The sequence below is a fragment of the Bufo bufo genome, chromosome 2 (genome assembly GCF_905171765.1).
Source record: "Bufo bufo chromosome 2, aBufBuf1.1, whole genome shotgun sequence".
NCBI lineage: Eukaryota > Metazoa > Chordata > Amphibia > Anura > Bufonidae > Bufo > Bufo bufo.
The window spans coordinates 286,388,063-286,408,209 of record NC_053390.1 but is presented as its reverse complement, the minus strand read 5'-3'; the positions used below and the strand labels follow the sequence as shown (position 1 = coordinate 286,408,209).

At 45.2% G+C, this 20,147-nt stretch overlaps 1 protein-coding gene across 1 annotated transcript in view; it reads left to right on the top strand.

Annotated features, from left to right (window-relative positions):
* MED13L (mediator complex subunit 13L) overlaps positions 1 to 20,147 on the top strand; it is a 168,453-nt gene that overhangs the window by 90,007 nt on the left and 58,299 nt on the right. Inside the window, exon 3 of the mRNA XM_040416650.1 lies at positions 19,233 to 19,317. Within this exon, the coding sequence (XP_040272584.1) occupies positions 19,233 to 19,317 (85 nt within the window). The remainder of the gene's footprint in view (positions 1 to 19,232; positions 19,318 to 20,147) is intronic.

Sequence of the window (20,147 nt, the reverse complement as noted above, 5' to 3'; positions counted from 1 at the left end):
AATACCTTGGGGTGTCTTCTTTCCAAAATGGGGTCACTTGTGGGGTAGTTATACTGCCCTGGCATTTTCCAGGGGCCCAAATATGTGGTAAGTAGGTAAATGACCTGTGAAATCCGAAAGGTGCTCTTTGGAATGTGGGCCCCTTTGCCCACCTAGGCTGCAAAAAAGTGTCACACATCTGGTATCTCCGTACTCAGGAGAAGGTGGGGAATGTGTTTTGTGGTGTCATTTTACATATACCCATGCTGGGTGAGAGAAATATCTTGGCAAAAGACAACTTTCCCCATTTTTTTTATACAAAGTTGGCATTTGACCAAGATATTTATCTCACCCAGCATGGGTATATGTAAAAAGACACCCCAAAACACATTCCTCAACTTCTCCTGAATACAGAGATACCAGATGTGTGACACTTTTTTGCAGCCTAGGTGGGCAAAGGGGCCCAAATTCCTTTTAGGAGGGCATTTTTAGACATTTGGATACCAGACTTCTTCTCACTCTTTGGGGCCCCTAAAATGCCAGGGCAGTATAAATACCCCACATGTGACCCCATTTTGGAAAGAAGACCCCCCAAGGTATTCAATAAGGGGCATGGCGAGTTCATTGAAAAAAATAATAATTTTGGCACAAGTTAGCGGAAATTGATTTTTTTGATTTTGTTCTCACAAAGTCTCCCTTTCCGCTAACTTGGGACAAAAATTTCAATCTTTCATGGACTCAATATGCCCCTCAGCGAATACCCTGGGGTGTCTTCTTTCCAAAATGGTGTTATTTGTGGGGTGTTTATACTGCCCTGGCATTTGAGGGTCTCCGCAATCATTACATGTATGCCCAGCATTAGGAGTTTTGCTATTCTCCTTATATTGAGCATACGGGTAATGAGATTTTTTTTTTCCGTTCAGCCTCTGGGCTGAAAGAAAAAAATGAACGGCACAGATTTCTTCATTCGCATCGATCAATGTGGATGAAAAAATCTCTGCCAAAAAAAGAAAAAGGAGGGGAAAGGCGTCTGCCAGGACATACGAGCTCCGCCCAACATCCATACCCACTTAGCTCGTATGCCCTGGCAATCCCGATTTCTCCATTCACATCAATCGATGTGGATGAATAAATCATTGCCGGGATTTTTTTTTTTATATATACAAAGTGTTTGCCAAAGTATATGAACACCGCCACCTCCTCAGCTCATATGCCTCGGCAAACATATCTTTTACTGCAGAGGAGAAATCTCGTCTTGCAGCGCCGCATACACCGACTTGCGTGTAATCTGACAGCAGCGCAATGCTTCTGTCAGAATGCACATCAGTGCTGCAGCTAGTCGACCGGTTGGTCCACCTGGAAGGTAAAAAAAACAAAACAAAAAAGAAAAAAACATGCCGCAAAGCAATAACTTTATTAACTTTAGAACAGAACATATTAACTTTTTTTTAACTTTTTTACTTACCGGTAATTTTTTTTTTGTTTAGTTTTTTTTACCTTTATAGAACAAACCTCTCCTTCCCCATGGGACAATGTGCAAAGCGCAAATCGTCCAAAGATGTGGCGAAGTACGTTATGCACTTTATCCCAGGTGAAAGGAGAGGTTTGCAGCAGCTGAGAGTAAAAGGGCCCTAATAGCCCTGTGTGCCTGTCCTGTGAGATGCAATCCCTATGCTAGGTGTACCTGTGTGTGGTACTTCCGGAAACACTCATCAAAGCATAGGGCAGGTTGGTCAGGACAGTCAGGACAGAAATAGCGGGTGTCACGCCTTATTCCACTCCTGCTACAGACACGACATCTTTTTCGGGGTGACGGTTGGGTTGAGGTACCAGGAATGACACTGGGGAAATGTCGCTCGTGTAGACGGCTAACTACACTGGTGGATGGGGCCACGGAACCTCCTGGGTAAAGGAGGTTCTCGATGATCTCTTCCTGGAATTTGAGGAAAGATCGTGTTCTCCCAGCCTTACTGTAGAGAACAAAACTATTGTACAGCGCCAATTGAATTAAATATACAGACACCTTCTTATACCAGCGTCTGGTTCTGCGGGAAACTAAATACGGAGACAACATCTGGTCATTGAAGTCCACCCCTCCCATGAGCGCATTATAGTCGTGGACACAGAGGGGCTTTTCAATGACACGGGTTGCTCGCTCAATTTGGATTGTCGTGTCTGCGTGAATGGAGGAGAGCATGTAAACGTCACGCTTGTCTCTCCATTTCACCGCGAGCAGTTCTTCGTTACACAAGGCAGCCCTCTGCCCCCTTGCAAGACGGGTGGTTACAAGCCGTTGGGGGAAGCCCACGCGACTAGTTCGCGCGGTGCCACAGGCGCAAATCCGTTCTAGAAACAAATGCCTAAAGAGGGCCACACTTGTGTAAAAATTGTCCACATAAAGATGGTACCCCTTGCCGAATAAGGGTGACACCAAGTCCCAGACTGTCTTCCCACTGCTCCCCAGGTAGTCAGGGCAACCGACCGGCTCCAGGGTCTGATCTTTTCCCTCATAGATCCGAAATTTGTGGGTATAGCCTGTGGCCCTTTCACAGAGCTTATACAATTTGACCCCATACCGGGCACGCTTGCTTGGGATGTACTGTTTGAAGCCAAGGCGCCCGGTAAAATGTATTAGGGACTCGTCTACGCAGATGTTTTGCTCGGGGGTATACAAATCTGCAAATTTCTGGTTGAAATGGTTTATGAGGGGCCGAATTTTGTGGAGCCGGTCAAAAGCTGGGTGGCCTCTGGGACGGGAGGTGGTGTTGTCGCTAAAATGCAGGAAACTGAGGATGGCCTCAAATCGTGCCCTGGACATAGCAGCAGAGAACATGGGCATGTGATGAATCGGGTGCGTGGACTAATATGACCGCAATTCATGCTTTTTTGTCAGGCCCATGTTGAGGAGAAGGCCCAAAAAATTTTTAAGTTCGGAAACTTGGACTGGTTTCCACCGGAAAGGCTGGGCATAAAAGCTTCCCGGGTTGGCGGATATAAATTGTGTGGCATACCGGTTTGTCTCTGCCACGACTAAGTCCAAGAGCTCCGCAGTCAAGAACAGCTCAAAAAATCCCAGGGCCGAACCGTTTTGAGCTGTCTCAACCCGAACTCCAGACTGGGCGGTGAAAGGGGGAACTACAGGTGCGGCTGAAGTTGGTGACTGCCAATCAGGGTTTGCCAGCACCTCAGGGATTCTAGGGGCTCTACGGGCCTGTCTGTGCGGTGGCTGCGACGGGGTAACTAGTGCACGTGCCACCGTACCAGCTTCAACTGCCCTTCTGGTGCTCGCCACGTCACCATGTTGTACGGCAGTGCTGGTACTAGGTCCAGGGAGGGCTGCGCTGCTGGTATATGCCTCACCACGTGATCCGGCAGCGACAGCCCCACTCTGCTGCTCTTGAAGCGGATCCTGCATAACCTGTGGTCTAGCGACACGGGGCCGGGTACGCCTGGTGCTGCCAGGGACCTCAACCTCCTCGTCCAAACTTTGGGTCAGAGAGCCACTGCTTTCTACAGGTTCATATTATGACCCGCTAGATTAGTCAGATGAGGGTTCCCACTCCTCAACCGACTGGGTCAGAATCCTGTAGGCCTCTTCAGAAGAATACCCCCTGTTTGACATTTTGGACTACTAAATTTAGGGGTATTCCCTGAGACTACCCAAGAAAAAAAGCAAGCCTGTCTTACAAAGGGGAGGCTAGCGAAGTACCGGAGGCCGCTGCGATTGATAAAAAATATCAAAACTGATTTTTTTTATCGCCGCAGTGCGTGTAAAATTAATGTGCAGTGATCAAAAAATATATATTTTTTGTCACTGCGGTGGGGCGGGCGTGGGTGAACGCACGTGTGGGCGACCGATCAGGCCTGATCGGGCAAACACTGCGTTTTGGGTGGAGGGCGAACTAAAGTGACACTAATACTATTATAGATCTGACCGTGATCAGTTTTGATCACTTACAGATACTATAAAAGTACAAATGCTGATTAGCGATACGCTATTCAGCGAATAAAGGTGACTGCGGTGCGGTGGGGTGGGCGCTAACTGACGCTAACTACCTAACCAAGGGGCCTAAACTATCCCTAAAACCTAACAGCCAATACCAGTGAAAAAAAAAAAAGTGACAGTTTACACTGATCACTTTTTTTCCTTTCACTAGTGATTGACAGGGGCGATCAAAGGGGTGATCAAAGGGTTAATTGGGGTGCAGGGGGGTGATCTGGGGCTAAGGTGTAGTGTTTGGTGTACTCACAGTTCAGGGCTCTTTCACACCTGCGTTATTGTCTTCCGGCATAGAGTTCCGTCGTCGGGGCTCTATGCCGGAAGAATCCTGATCAGGATTATCCTAATGCATTCTGAATGGAGAGTAATCCGTTCAGGATGCATCAGGATGTCTTCAGTTCCGGTACGGAACGTTTGTTGGCCGGAGAAAATACCGCAGCATGCTGCGCTTTTTGCTCCGGCCAAAAATCCGGAACACTTGCCGCAAGGCCGGATCCGGAATTAATGCCCATTGGAAGGCATTGATCCGGATCCGGCCTTAAGCTAAACGTCGTTTCGGCGCATTGCCGGAGCCGACATTTAGCTTTTTCTGAATGGTTACCATGGCTGCCGGGACGCTAAAGTCCTGACAGCCATGGTAAGTGTAGCGGGGAGCGGGGGAGCAGTGTACTTACCGTCCGTGCGGCTCCCCGGGCGCTCCAGAGTGACGTCAGGGCGCCCCAAGCGCATGGATCACGTGATCGCATGGATCACGTCATCCATGCGCATGGGGCGCTCTGACGTCATTCTGGAGCGCCCCGGGAGCCGCACGGACTGTAAGTATACCGCTCCTCGCTCCTACTATGGCAACCAGGACTTTAATAGCGTCCTGGGTGCCATAGTAACACTGAAAGCATTTGGAAGACGGTTCCGTCTTCAAATGCTTTCAGTACACTTGCGTTTTTCCGGATCCGGAGTGTAATTCCGGCAAGTGGAGTACACGCCGGATCCGGACAACGCAAGTGTGAAAGAGGCCTTAGTCTGCTCCTGTGCTGGATCCAACCGACGAAAAGGACCAGCACAGGAGCAGACAAGCCATATAACAGATCATATTTACTAATATGATCTGTTATATGACTTTTGATTGGATTTTTTGAAAATCGCCAGCCTGCCAGCCAATGATCGTTGCTGGCAGGCTGGTGACGAAATACTTCTTTGAATTTTGCCGGCCCGCGATGCGCATGCGCGGGCCGGCTTTGAGCGATATCTCGTGTCTCGCGAGATGACGCGTATATGCGTGATTGTGCGCAGCGCTGCCACCTCCGGAACGCGAATCTGCGTACAGCGGTCCGGAGGTGGTTAAACTGATAATCTATCCTCTGGATAGATCATCAGTATCTGATCGGTGGAGGTCCGACACCCGGGACCCCAGTCGATCAGCTGTTTGAGAAGGCAGCGGCGATGGCAGGAGCGCCGCGGCCTCCTCGCTGTTTACCGCAGGCCCAGTGACGTCACGACTAGTATCAACTGGCCTGGGTGGGGCTAAGCTCCATTCAAGTGAACAAAGCTTAGCCCCGACTAGGTCATTGGATACTAGTCGTGACGTCACTGGGCCTGCGGTAAACCTCGAGAAGGCCATGGCGCTACTGCCAGCGCCGCTGCCTTCTCAAACAGCTGATCGGCAGGGGTCCCGGGTGCAGAACCCCTTTAACTTTCTCTACATGATAAATGTCATTTGCTGAAGTGAGACAACCCCTTTTAAGAGTGAATGAAAAATGTTACATTACTGAATGCTTGTCTTACTCACCTTGTATTACACTGCAGACTTGGGAACACTGTTATTTAGTCGCTCAGTATTTTTTACACTAAACCTCAGTCCTATTGTATTGTTTCAGCCTGTGAGGACGTGATAAATGATCTTTAATTGAATAACCGACTTGTAGTACTGAAAAATGTCCCCATGATCTGCTTGATCATCCATATCTTCAGTTCTCACAGCAAAAAAAGTAGTGTGAAGTGTGTGAATGTACATGTCTTAGGGCTCATGCACACCAACATTGTTTTGCGGTCCATTTTTCACGGATTCGTTTTTCCGTAACGGAGTTTTTTGTTCCCTCTCATTTAAGTCCTGTTTCGTTCCGTTATTACACAAAACATATCTGTGTGGTTTCCGTACGCGATCCTTTTTTTGCGGATCGGAAACAGTAACTTATTAATCACCAAACACATGAGCAATATGGGCTGCACATAGCATTTCTACAGTATGGATCCGCAAAATACGGATGTGTTCCGTGTGCGTTTCGTATTTATTGCGAGCCCATTGACTTGAATGGGGCCTCGGACCCTGATTTGCAGACAATAATAGGACATGCACTACTTTTTTGCGGAACGTAAATATGGAAACTGAGGGCACATGGAGTACTTTCCGTTGTTTTTGTGGACCCATTGAAGTGAATGGTTCCGCATACGATCCGCAAAAAAAAGGAACGGAAGCGGAAAGAAAATAAGTTTGTGTGCATGAGCCCTAATGGTCCATTCACATGTCCGTATGAATGGTCTATATCCGTTCCGCAATTGTTCGGAACGGGTGCGGACCCTAGATAAGATTTACTTTCTTTAACCCCTTAAGGACCGGGCTCATTTTCACCTTAAGGACCAGGCCATTTTTTGCAAATCTGACCAGTGTCACTTTAAGTGCTCATAACTTTAAAACGCTTTGACTTATCCAGGCCATTCTGAGATTGTTTTTTCGTCACATATTGTACTTCATGACACTGGTAAAATGAAGTCAAAAAATTTTTTTTTTTTGCACAAAAAAATACCTAATTTACCAAAAATTTGAAAAAAATTAGCAAATTTCAAAGTTTCAGTTTCTCTACTTCTGTAATACATAGTAATACCCCAAAAAATTGTGATGACTTTACATTCCCCATATGTCTACTTCATGTTTGAATTGTTTTGGGAATGATATTTTATTTTTTGGGGATGTTATAAGGCTTAGAAGTTTAGAAGCAAATCTTGAAATTTTTCAGAAATTTACAAAAACTCAATTTTTAGCGACCAGTTCAGGTCTGAAGTCACTTTGCGAGGCTTACATAATAGAAACCACCCAAAAATGACCCCATCTAAGAAACTACACCCCTCAAGGTATTCAAAACTGATTTTTCATACATTGTTAACCCTTTAGGTGTTGCACAAGAGTTATTGGCAAATGGGGAGGAAATTTGAGAATTTCATATTTTTGTCAAATTTTTCATTTTAACCCATTTTTTCCACTAACAAAGCAAGGGTTAACAGCCAAACAAGATTGTATCTTTATTGCCCTGACTCTGCCGTTTACAGAAACACCCAATATGTGGCCATAAACTACTGTACGGCCACACAGCGGGGCGTAGAGTGAAAGGTGCGCCGTTTGGTTTTTGGAAGGCTGATTTTTATAAACTGGTTTTTTGACACCATGTCCCATTTGAAGCCCCCTGATGCACCCCTAGAGGAGAAACTCCCTAAAAGTGACCCCATCTAAGAAACTACACCCCTCAAGGTATTCAAAACTGATTTTACATACGTCGTTAACCCTTTAGGTGTTGCACAAGAGTTATTGGCAAATGGGGATGAAATTTGAGAATTTCATTTTTTTGCCTAATTTTCAATTTTAACCCATTTTTTCCACTAACAAAGCAAGGGTTAACAGCCAAACAAGATTGTATCTTTATTGCCCTGACTCTGCCATTTACAGAAACACCCCATATGTGGCCGTAAACTACTGTACGGCCACACAGCGGGGCGTAGAGTGAAAGGTGCGCCGTTTGGTTTTTGGAAGCCAGATTTTGCTGGACTGGTTTTTTGACACCATGTCCCATTTGAAGCCCCCCTGATGCACCCCTAGAGTAGAAACTCCATAAAAGTGACCCCATCTAAGAAACTACACCCCTCAAGATATTCAAAACTGATTTTACAAACTTTGTTAACCCTTTAGGTGTTGCAGAAGATTTAATGGAAAATAGAGACACAATTTCAAAATTTCACATTTTTGGCAGATTTTCCATTTTAATTTTTTTTTCCAGTTACAAAGCAAGGGTTAACAGCCAAACAAAACTCAATATTTATGGCCCTTATTCTGTAGTTTACAGAAACACCCCATATGTGGTCGTAAACCGCTGTACGGGCACACGGCAGGGTGCAGAAGGAAAGGAATGCCATACGGTTTCTGGAAGGCAGATTTTGCTGGACTGTTTTTTTTGACACCATGTCCCATTTGAAGCCCCCCTGATGCACCCCTAGAGTAGAAACTCCAAAAAAGTGACTCCATTTTAGAAACTACGGGATAGGGTGGCAGTATTCTTGGTACTAGTTTAGGGTACATATGATTTTTGGTTGCTCTATATTACACTTTTTGTGCAGCAAGGTAACAAGAAATAGCTTTTTTGGCACGTTTTTTTTTTTTGTTATTTACAACATTCATCTGACAGGTTAGATCATGGGGTAATTTTATAGAGCAGGTTGTCACGGACGCGGCGATACCTAATATGTATACATTATTTTTTATTTATGTAAGTTTTATACAATAACTTCATTTTTAAAACCAAAAAAATGTTTTAGTGTCTCCATATTTTAAGAGCCATAGTTTTTTCAGTTTTTGGGCGATTATCTTGAGTAGGGTCTCATTTTTTGCGGGATGAGATGACGGTTTGATTGGCACTATTTTGGGGTGCATATGACTTTTTGATCGCTTGCTATTACACTTTTTGTGACGTAAGATGGCAAAAAATGGCTTTTTTTAGACTGTTTTTATTTTTATTTTTTTACGGTGGTCATCTGAGGGGTTAGGTCATGTGATATTTTTATAGAGCCGGTCGATACGGACGCGGCGATACCTAATATGTATACTTTTTTTTTATTTATGTAAGTTTTACAGAATGAGTTCATTTTTGAAAAAAAAAAAATCATGTTTTAGTGTCTCCATGGTCTAAGAGCCATAGTTTTTTCAGCTTTTGGGCGATTATCTTGAGTAGGGTCTCATTTTTTGCGGGATGAGATGACGGTTTGATTGGTACTATTTTGGCGTACATGCGACTTTTTTGATCACTTTTATTACCTTTTTTGGAAAGTAAGGTGGGCAAAATTTCAATTTTCTCATAGTTTTTATTTTTTTATTTTTATGGCGTTCACCGTGCGGGGAAAGTAACATGACCATTTTATAGATCAGGTCGTTACGGACGCGGCGATACCTAATATGTGTAGTTTATTTTATTTTTTTAATTTTTATTCAGTGATAAATGTTTTTTTTTTATCTTAACTTTTTTCACTTTTTTTTACATTTTTTTGACCCAGACCCACTTGGTTCTTGAAGATCCAGTGGGTCTGGTGTCTGTATAATACAGTACAGAACAATATATATTGTTCTGTACTGTATTTTACTTACACTGAACAGATCTATGCTTTCAGCACAGATCTGTTCAGCACCATGGACAGCAGGACGCCTGAGCAGGCGTCCTGTTGCCATGGGAACCCTCCCCGTCTGCTCAGAACTTCGCAGACGGGGAAGGGTAAGCACAGGGCTGAGGGGGGCTCTCTGGGGGCTCTCTCCCTCTCCATCGGGGGGCTGCAAAGGCACAGCAGCCCCCCGATGGAGAGGGAGGGAGCTCCCTGACCGATGACAGTTAACTTTTTCCATACAGCGGTCCGTACGGACCGCGGTATGGAAAGGGTTAAACGGCTGACATCTTCACACATGTCAGCCGTTTATACCAGGGTGCCAGCAATGTGCTGGCACCCTGGTACAACCACTAGAAGCCAACGATCGTTCATGGGGAGGCGGGCGGGGGATCGCGATCCCGCCTGCCGCGCCTCCCGCACCGCCCCCACCGCATGCGACACCCCCCCCGCACCACCCTCCGGCATAAAATCGTGCAGGGGTGCAGGGGGGGGGTGAAAAATATTTATTTTAGCCACGCTAAAGTTTCTGATCGCCGCGGTCAGGGACCGCGGCGATCAGAAACTGCAAAAAGCGCAGCAAACCGCAGGTCTGAATTGACCTGCGGTTTGCTGCGATCGCCGATACGGGGGGGTCAAATGACCCCCCCTGGCGTTGTCACAGGATGCCGGCTGAAGGATTTCAGCCGAAATCCCGTTCCAATTAACCCCTGGGGCGCCGGAATACAGATTTTAAGTCAGGACGTACCGGTACGTCCTGGGTCCTTAAGGACTCGGGAAATAGGGCGTACCGGTACGTCCTAGGTCCTTAAGGGGTTAAAGAGTACCTTATATCCTTTCAGAGGAAGAAAGTCGACTTGTCAGGACTCCAGGCTCAAAAAATTACTTGGACGCCTTGGCTCCTAAGGCCTCATGCACACGACCATATGTAGTTTGGGATCCGCAAATTGCAGATACTGTCTGTGTTGCATCCACATTTTTTAGTGGACTTATTGATTTCAGTGGGTCCCCAGTCCACATTTTGTGGCCAGATATAGGACATTTTCTATCTTTTTGCGGAATGGACATACGGGTACGGAATGCACATGGATCATCTTCTAGGCGGTTCCCATCCATATGCCCATTTCTCAGGACGATAGAATATACCTGCAAAATGCAGAAAACGGACTCAGAGGTCAAGAGGTCTGTGAAAAAAATGCAGATGCCTCATGGACTGCATCCGTATTTTGCAGATCAGCAGTTTGTGGACCGCGAAGACATTCGTGCACATGAGGTTTAAGTCTTAGGCTACATGCACACGTCTGTGTGCATTCCGCCATTTGCGGAATGGCATGGACTGCCATTGATCTAACTGCCTATTCTTGTCCGCTAAACGGACAAGAATAGGACAGGTTATATATATATTTTTTGCTGACCATGGAACAGAGCAATGGATGCGGACAGTACATGCTATCGGATGCTATACACATCTTTTGTGGCCCCATTGAAGTGAATGGGTCCGCATCCAAACCGCAAAAACTGCTGCTCTGATGCGGACCAGAACAACGGTCGTGTGCATGAGGTCTTAAAAGTAGGAGCTAAAATAATAGCAAGTTCCTTACATCTAAAATAAAGCTTTCGGACTAGACTGGGCCATTCTCCGGATTTACACTAGACCGCCTCTGCCCAGAGTCTCATTGGAAAATCATTTTAGTGATCATTAATGATTGAAGTTCACAGTTTATTGCTTGTTTTATATTTTATTAAGAATCGTAGTGCAATAAATGAAATAATCCAGAAGGACGTAATCTTCGCTTGAGCCGTTTGACTGAAGCCCTTACAGAAAACAATGGGGGAGGTTTACTAAGCTTTACACACGACTTGACGGGAAAGTGGTGTGGCTAAGCAGGAAAAGGGTGAAAAGTAATCCAAACCAATAGCCTCAGTCACTGTGATAAATTTCTCGTATCTTTAGACTGTCTAGTCTTAAAGGGATTGTGCCAAGTTTTCAAGTTCTATATCTGATACAGGCCGCTCCACCAACAAACAATCAAGGGACCAGGTGCACTATCCAAATGGCGACACCCGCTGAGTGCATGAAATACAGAGGGCAGTTTAAATGCACCTATGTTCTAATGGTTAGATTTTATCAGCCAGTCAACTGTTAGAGATATTCTTTATGATGCATAGGTAGCGTTCAGCAATATCATCTGCTATGATTCATATAGGAAATTCTGTATTCGGCCCGTATGGGAATAATGGCCGCAACACACTGTTGTATATGCAGTGTTGCTTTCACTTTAGTAAGACAGTTCTCGACCAGCAATATGGCATAGATTGAGGAGGGGTATAAGGGGGTCAGTAATTACATTACTACAACTTGTTCCAGATCAACGTGGACCGCGGTGTCTTTCATGTACTTTCTCTCCTTACTGGTCTTGGCGTCCCACATGTGCTTAAATTGCCGGCCCCTACACCTCTTCGTTGAATTATTCTTTCAGAATTGCGGAGCGCTCCTATTTGTTGTAGGTAGTTATCCTCTGCAATGGATCCAACATGTAGTCTGGTTATGCGTGCATATATTAACTGTTTAAAACCCGGGCGCGTTTCGGAGCCTCCTGCTTTTTTTATCAGTGGGAGTCCCCTGATGTTTTCAAGTTAGTCCCCTGTCCTCTGGAACCCCCACTGATTGTAACAGTGGTCCTGTCCCACCTTCCTGATGGAATGTGCACATGCGGGCTACTGCCCCGTTCATTCTCTATGGGACTGCTGGAGACCGCCGTGTACAGCGCTCGCCTATTTCTGGCGTCCCGTAGAGATTTATTGGAGCTGCATTGTGCAACTGCACCTCATCAAGATGGGGGAATGGGACCCCTATTCACCAATCAGTTATCTCCTATCCTGTAAAAATCTGAAAACTAGGTACAAAGCCTTTAAGTTTTCTCTTAGACCATCTGCACAAGTTGAGGAATATGTGCGTTTTTTCAGCGCAGATTCATGTACAGAAATTCTACAGCATGTCAGCTACGTTTGCAGTTTAAGCTGCAGATCGCACCCTTTTCCAAGGAATTGAGGATTTTGGCGCAGATATGGTGCAGAAACGTATGTAAATCCACACGGAAATTTGCGTGGACTCATACAGATGGCCTTATGTTGAATGGTGAATCGGTGCACTTGCGTGACCACTGCTCCATTTAACTGGGGGAACTCAGAGCCCCCTTTCCCATTATCCGCATGGGCCCCGACGGTCAGACCCCTGTGGATCAGATATCCCCCTATTCTGTGGAGAGGGGATAAGTGTGATGGGACAACCCCTCTTAAATAGGCGAGGGCTAAGGAAGTATAAAGAGCTCTGGTGACTAATCGTGCCGTCACACAATGTTTTACTTGTGTTTCTCCAGACTTTATTTATATATTTTTTTTCCTTTAGAGAAGTCCAGGAGAAAATGCCTGAAAAAAATGCCACACCCAGAGCATGCTGCTACTTGAACTAGGACTGAAACGATTGCTCGATTAAATAGAGTAATTCGACATGAAAAAATCCTGATGCAAATTTTTTGCATCGAAGATTCGTTTGTGTCACGTGACCACGAAGGGGAGTGAATCGCTTGCTATTACTCCGGCTCTGTGGTCTCCCGCTGGCCCGCAATACTCTCCTTTCCAGCAGGGGGCCTCTGGACACTCCACAGCTCGTCAATGGTCCTGCGCTGCACTGACTTCCTGACGTACGCACGCCGTGACCTGACGAGCTGTGTGACGTCAGACGCAGAGCAGCACGGAACGACGGAGTGTCGGCGGCGCCCCTGCTGGAAAGGTAAGTTGATGTGACTAAGGCAACCAATGACGCTGTGCACTCCGGGTGTCAGGAGGAGCGGGGGGGAGAGCTGCTGGCACTGGGGGGAACGAAGGGTGTTGGGGACTGATGGCAGGGGGTCTGAGTTTTTATAAAGGAAACCAGTCTATTAATTCATTTTTTTCTTATTAGAATACTCAATTAATCGTAAACAATAATCAATAGAATACTTGATTTCTAAAAGGTTCGTTTACTGCAGCCCTAATTTGAACAAAACGCCAGGAAACTGTCTTTAAACCGCTGCTGCAGAAAAAGGGTGTTTTTACAATTTATCAGCCAGCATGAAATATCTGCATCCCCCCCTACCCCAAAAAAAACAATTAAAAAAGGCAACAAAATAACCCTGCATGTGTAAAAATAAAAACTGTGTGCAAACACCCTGGCGCAGGTACGTTTAGACAAGTGTCTGTAAGGTCATCATTTTCTGCCATGACCTGACGTCCCACTGTGTGGCTGACTAATTGATCAGCTGCAGCCATGCGGCATTACTGTTAGCATGATGGCAGTATGATGTGGTTTAGAGCCTTGTAATAGAAGCCACAATCACTGTCAGGCTTTACGCCTTTGACTTGTATGTAATGGTGTTACACACTCTACACCGCTTTTACGCCGCAATTTGTAGAGCAAGGTAAGTATTTCTAACGTAAGTGAGCATGGGGAGAAATGTGGCTGGACAGATGAATGGGATGAGTTGGTTGTGCTGTCACATATGCAGGCAGGGCTTATCTCCCCGCACCTTCCCCCTCCCCGCCTGTGTCTTTTATCCTGTAGTCTCCTTTCTGCGTCTCTCGCCCTGCGCTCCCCCTCCCTCCCTTGTGTCTGTGAGTGATGAGGCCAGGCACAGATCCAAGTCCCCCATTAGCAGCTCCCGCTCTGTTGTGGACGGAACATGTGCTGCGGCAGCTTCTCACCAATTGGTTGCAGAGAGGCACATAAAGCACAGCAGCGAGCTGAACAGGGGGGCACTACCGTCGCTGGTTAACTGCTTCACTGCCGCTGGGAAACTAGACACTGATATTTCACAGATGCATAGTGTGTCGGGTGGAAGCATCACTGAATTCTTACACCCTCAACGCGTTTCATTGTATTTCGGCTTATCCTAGCAGGCCAGATAGGTGTACTGTAGTGCTTTCCGCGGCTCTGTGCAAAATGATAAAAAGATTTAGAACTGACTTTGCCTATTTTGCATCCACGTTGTCTTTTACGCTGTTGATATTCTGCATGTCGTGCACTTTGTAATATCAGATCTTATGGCTTGTAAATGATGAATAGTAATATTTGCTCACTTGTAATTCTGATGCTGCCAGGAGGAAATGACAAGTGGTAGCTGGCATTTACGGAAAAGGATGCACTGAACTACTTACCCGCTACTTTCCATTTATTTGTTTGGTATCCGGAGCTGCAATTTCCAACCTGTCAGTCACCTACGGCAGTACTTTTACAGCAGCTAATGTCCACTGACTGGCATAATCTAGTCCTTGAAGGGGTGTCTCTCTTCAGTAAGTGGCTTTTATCATGTAGAGAAAGTTAATACAAGGCACTTACTAATGTATTGTTATTATCCATATTGCTTCCTTTTCTGGCTGGATTCATTTTTTCTATCTCATTATACACTGCTCATTTCCATGGTTACAGACCACCCTGCAATCCATCAGTGGTGGTCGTGCTTGCACACTATAGGAAAAAGCAATAGCCTATGTGCACTCCGATGGTCCCGGCCAGCACTTTTTCCTATAGTGTGCAAGCACGGCCACTATTGATGGATTTCAGGGTGGTCTGTAACCATGGAAACGAGCAGTGTATAATATGATGGAAAAAAGAATCCAGCCAGCAAAGGAGGCAATATGGATAATCACAATACATTAGTAAGTGCCTTGTATTAACTTTCTCTACATGATAAATGCCACTTGCTGAAGTGAGACAACCCCTTTAAACAATTTCAGAAACTTCGACCTGCAGGTTATTTATCTGATAGACGTGGTGCTAAAGGATTTGTCCACCTTTCCAACTCATTTTTTTCCATATGAAGTAAACAAAACTCTGGTTAGACATAGCCTAAGGGGGCATTTACACCACCGTAGTTTCGGTCCGCGTCTGTTCTGCATATTTTGTGGATCGGATGCAGATCCATTAATTTCAGTGGGGCTTCAAAAGTAAGTCCGTTCCGCTACCCAACAAAAAAAATAGAGCATGTCCTAATCCGAGGCCGACCCTCCGTTTTCCCCTGTGGTTTTGCAGTTTTAATGCTGCAGATCCAGATACAGGTTTAGTCCAATTTAATAGGGCTAATGTGCAGGAAGACACGCGTGGACATGCTCACCGTATGAATCTGCGATTGTTAAAAAAAGCTGTCTGGACGGCTCCTGTGCAGACCTATGTGCTTCCATAGTGGTTAGTGCACACAAGCCCTCTGTAGTCTGACTCTACAGTCGTACTTATGTCTGTGCTTCTTGCTGTTTAGGACAGATGGTCGGGGGAGCGATCCCTTTTAAAAGTTTGAACACACGTTTAATTGCAAGTTGGTAAGAAGTGTGCAAACATGCATATGTTAATCAGCGGTAGTGTGTGTGAGAAAGGGAAATGGCAAAATCTGCAAATGTGAATGAGATCCCATAATAAAATCTCATGCCCTTTGCTGCTACTGGAAGTGCAGTGGGTTTTCTGCTGGCAGTTCTACAGTCAAAAATCCACATAGTATATGGCCAATGTGAACATGGCGAAGGATCGGCGATTCGGCATGCACATAGGCATTATAGTACCTTATATAAAATAGGCTGTGTATGCATGTTACACTTTCTATTTACACTTCCTGTGATTTACAACCTCTTCTTAGGGGCGTTGTGGGGATTTCTGGATTCTTCATTATAAGTTCTGCAACTTCGTAACAAACTGCTTTCACTTTCAGTAAATAGAAACCTTGACAAGTCAGGCTGGAACCTGAACTGGCCTGAGTCCTGCTGACACATGCCGCTCTGTACACCCGTGCCTGCGTACCTCATCTGCCGCTGTGTACAGTCGTGGGCAAAAGTTTTGAGAATGACAAAAATATTAGTTTTCACAAAGTCTGCTGCTAAACTGCTTTTAGATCTTTGTTTCAGTTGTTTCTGTGATGTAGTGAAATATAATTACACGCACTTCATACGTTTCAAAGGCTTTTATCAACAATTACATGACATTTATGCAAAGAGTCAGTATTTGCAGTGTTGGCCCTTCTTTTTCAGGACCTCTGCATGACTGGGCATGCTCTCAATCAACTTCTGGGCCAATTCCTGACTGATACAAACCCATTCTTTCATAATCACTTCTTGGAGTTTGTCAGAATTAGTAGGTTTTTGTTTGTCCAACCGCCTCTTGAGGATTGACCACAAGTTCTCAATGGGATTAAGATCTGGGGAGTTTCCATGCCATGGACCCAAAATGTCAACGTATTGGTCCCTGAGCCACTTAGTTATCACTTTTGCCTTATGGCACGGTGCTCCATCGTGCTGGAAAATGCATTGTTCTTCACCAAACTGTTGGATTGTTGGAAGAAGTTGCTGTTGGAGGGTGTTTTGGTGCCATTCTTTATTCATGGCTGTGTTTTTGGGCAAAATTGTGAGTGAGCCCACTCCCTTGGATGAGAAGCAACCCCACACATGAATGGTCTCAGGATGCTTTACTGTTGGCATGACACAGGACTGATGGTAGCGCTCACCTTTTCTTCTCCGGACAAGCCTTTTTCCAGATGCCCCAAACAATCGGAAAGAGGCTTCATCGGAGAATATGACTTTGCCCCAGTCCTCAGCAGTCCATTCACCATACTTTCTGCAGAAGATCAATCTGTCCCTGATGGGTTTTTTTTTTGGAGAGAAGTGGCTTCTTTGCTGCCCTTCTTGACACCAGGCCATCTTCCAAAAGTCTTCGCCTCACTGTGCGTGCAGATGCGCTCACACCTGCCTGCTGCCATTCCTGAGCAAGCTCTGCACTGGTGGCACTCCGATCCCGCAGCTGAATCCTCTTTAGGAGACGATCCTGGCGCTTGCTGGACTTTCTTGGACGCCCTGAAGCCTTCTTAACAAGAATTGAACCTCTTTCCTTGAAGTTCTTGATGATCCTATAAATTGTTGATTGAGGTGCAATCTTAGTAGCCACAATATCCTTGCCTGTGAAGCCATTTTTATGCAACGCAATGATGGCTGCACGCGTTTCTTTGCAGGTCACCATGGTTAACAATGGAAGAAAAATGATTTCAAGCATCACCCTCCTTTTAACATGTCAAGTCTGCCATTTTAACCCAATCACCCTGACATAATGATCTCCAGCCTTGTGCTCGTCAACATTCTCATCTGAGTTAACAAGACGATTACTGAAATGATCTCAGCAGGTCCTTTAATGACAGCAATGAAATTCAGTGGAAAGTTTTTTTTGGGATTAAGTTAATTTTCATGGCAAAGAAAGACTATGCAATTCATCTGATCACTCTTCATAACATTCTGGAGTATATGCAAATTGCTATTATAAAAACTTAAGCAGCAACTTTTCCAATATTTATGTAATTCTCAAAACTTTTGGCCACGACTGTACACCCGTGCCTGCGCACCTCATCTGCCGCTCTGTACACCTGTGCCTGCGCACCTCCTCTGCCGCTCTGTACACCTGTGCACCTCATCTGCCGCTCTGTACACCCGTGCCTGCACACCTCATCTGCCGCTGAAAGGAAACTCTGTTGGCTCAAGATTCACTATTTTTAATTCAACTGACCCAAGACAGTGCCATTCGCCAGACTGTTCATTGTGGGGCCGAATCTCTACATGGCTTTACAGTTGAAAATGCAGCTTTACGGTCCTTTCAGTAGGAGAAATTGAAGGCCACAATTTTACTTATGGCTCTATTACACCTACAGATTCTGCAGGCGATTGTCGAGAGGGAATTTTTCCTTCCTGGCAATCGCCTGCTCGCTAGTGGAGGAGATAGCTGCTATTACATGCAGGGATCTCCTCTTCGGCAAGGGGACAAGCAATCCCTAATGCCATCGCTCGTCCCTATACTGTCTCATTGTTTGTCTGCAGCAGATTCCACAGCACAATCTGCCGCAGCCAAACGATTTTTAAACCTGTTGAAAGATTCCAATTACCTGATGCACAAGCGTTTCCTCATTCATTGGGTAATCAGCGGCAGTATTACACTGCCAGATCATCAACAAACATCGCTATTATCTACAGGTGTAATAGGGCCCTTACTTAAAAAATAAATGAGGCACTGCAAGTGATCAGCAGCATTTTACTTTACAAATTAAAGTTGTGAAATAAAATAAATTGAAATGTATTTATCTGTGAATCTCAGAAACACCGTTCCGTAGGATGTAAGTGAAAGTGAAAAGATCTCACCCCCGTCCCCTCTAAATCCGTTTCCTACTTCCAAGTAGTCAGTCAGCGCCCACCAGATTTTGTAAAGCAGAGATGCTGCAGTGTTCTGTGGGGTACTAACTATGTAGCCTAAGCCTTTAAAGTTCTGTTGTCAGGTTTGTACCCATCACAGAGAAGACTGGATGAAAAAGAAATAGATTTCATTTATTTCAGTAATGCAACTTAAAAGGTGAAACTAACATGTGATGGACTCATTACTCGCAAAGCGAGATATTTCAAGCCTTTATTTGTTATAATTTGGATGATTATGGCTTACAGCTTATGAAACCCCAAAGTCACAATTTTGAGGTCCCCTTTGCTCAGGGGGTATGGATTAATTAGCTGACTAGAGTGTGACACTTTGAGCCTAGAACATTGAACTTTTTCACAAAATTCAAATTTGAAGCTGCATTAATGCAATTCCTTTTAATTTGCATTACTGAAATAAATGGACTTTTGCACAATATTCAAATTTTTCGAGTTTCACCTGTGTATATATACTTAATAAAGAAAAAAAAGTTAAATTTTTTTTTGCTCTGGTTTCTTCTCTCCAACATGTTCTTCTATGCATTCAACTGCCCCATTTACATCCTACTAAGCGTAATATTCTGTGTTTCTTTTGTAGTGCAAGAAGAGGGGCTGTGGGACAATGGTCTATCCTATGAGTGTCGGACACTACTTTTTAAGGCCATTCACAACCTGTTAGAAAGGTAAGAGGTTTATGTATTTGATAATTGTCTTGCTGTACTCAGCTCAGTGTTATATCCATGGCTGTTACTGATGGGAAGCAGATACTATATTGGGATTCAGAAAGTATTTTGAGTTTCTTCTGTTTGAGTACAGTATAACAATGCCCTATCAATTGGATTATATATATTTGTAGTTAAAGAGGACCTTTCACTACTGTACAAACTAAAAACGAACTATATCAGTGGGCAGAGCGGCGCCCAGGGGTCCCCCTGCACTTACTAGTATGTCTGGGCGCCGCTCCGTTCGCCCGGTATAGGCTCCGGTGTCTGCGCTCCCTCTGACAGATTTTTTGTATGAGGCGTGTCCCTTGCTGCAGCGCTGGCCAATGGCAGCGCAAAGCTCATAGCCAGGCTATAGCTGTGCGCTGCGATTGGCCAGCGCTGCAGCAAGGGACACGCCTCATACAAAAAATCTGTCAGAGGGAGCGCAGACACCGGAGCCTATACCGGGCGAACGGAGCGGCGCCCAGACATACTAGTAAGTGCAGGGGGACCCCTGGGCGCCGCTCTGCCCACTGATATAGTTTGTTTTTAGTTTGTACAGTAGTGAAAGGTCCTCTTTAAAGGGGTAGCCCAGTTTTTCCACATGGATGACCTATCTACAAGATAGGTTATCAATATAAGATTGGTGGGGTCTGACTCCCGGCACCCGCTTGTGGGAGCGCTGCCTTCTCTTCACTGTTTACCTCCTCATCACGATACTGCATCGACGGTGCAGGGTAACTTTCGCTCGGTCCAATTCAATTGAACGGGATGGAGCATCTGTAATCACACAGCACTGTCCCATTCAC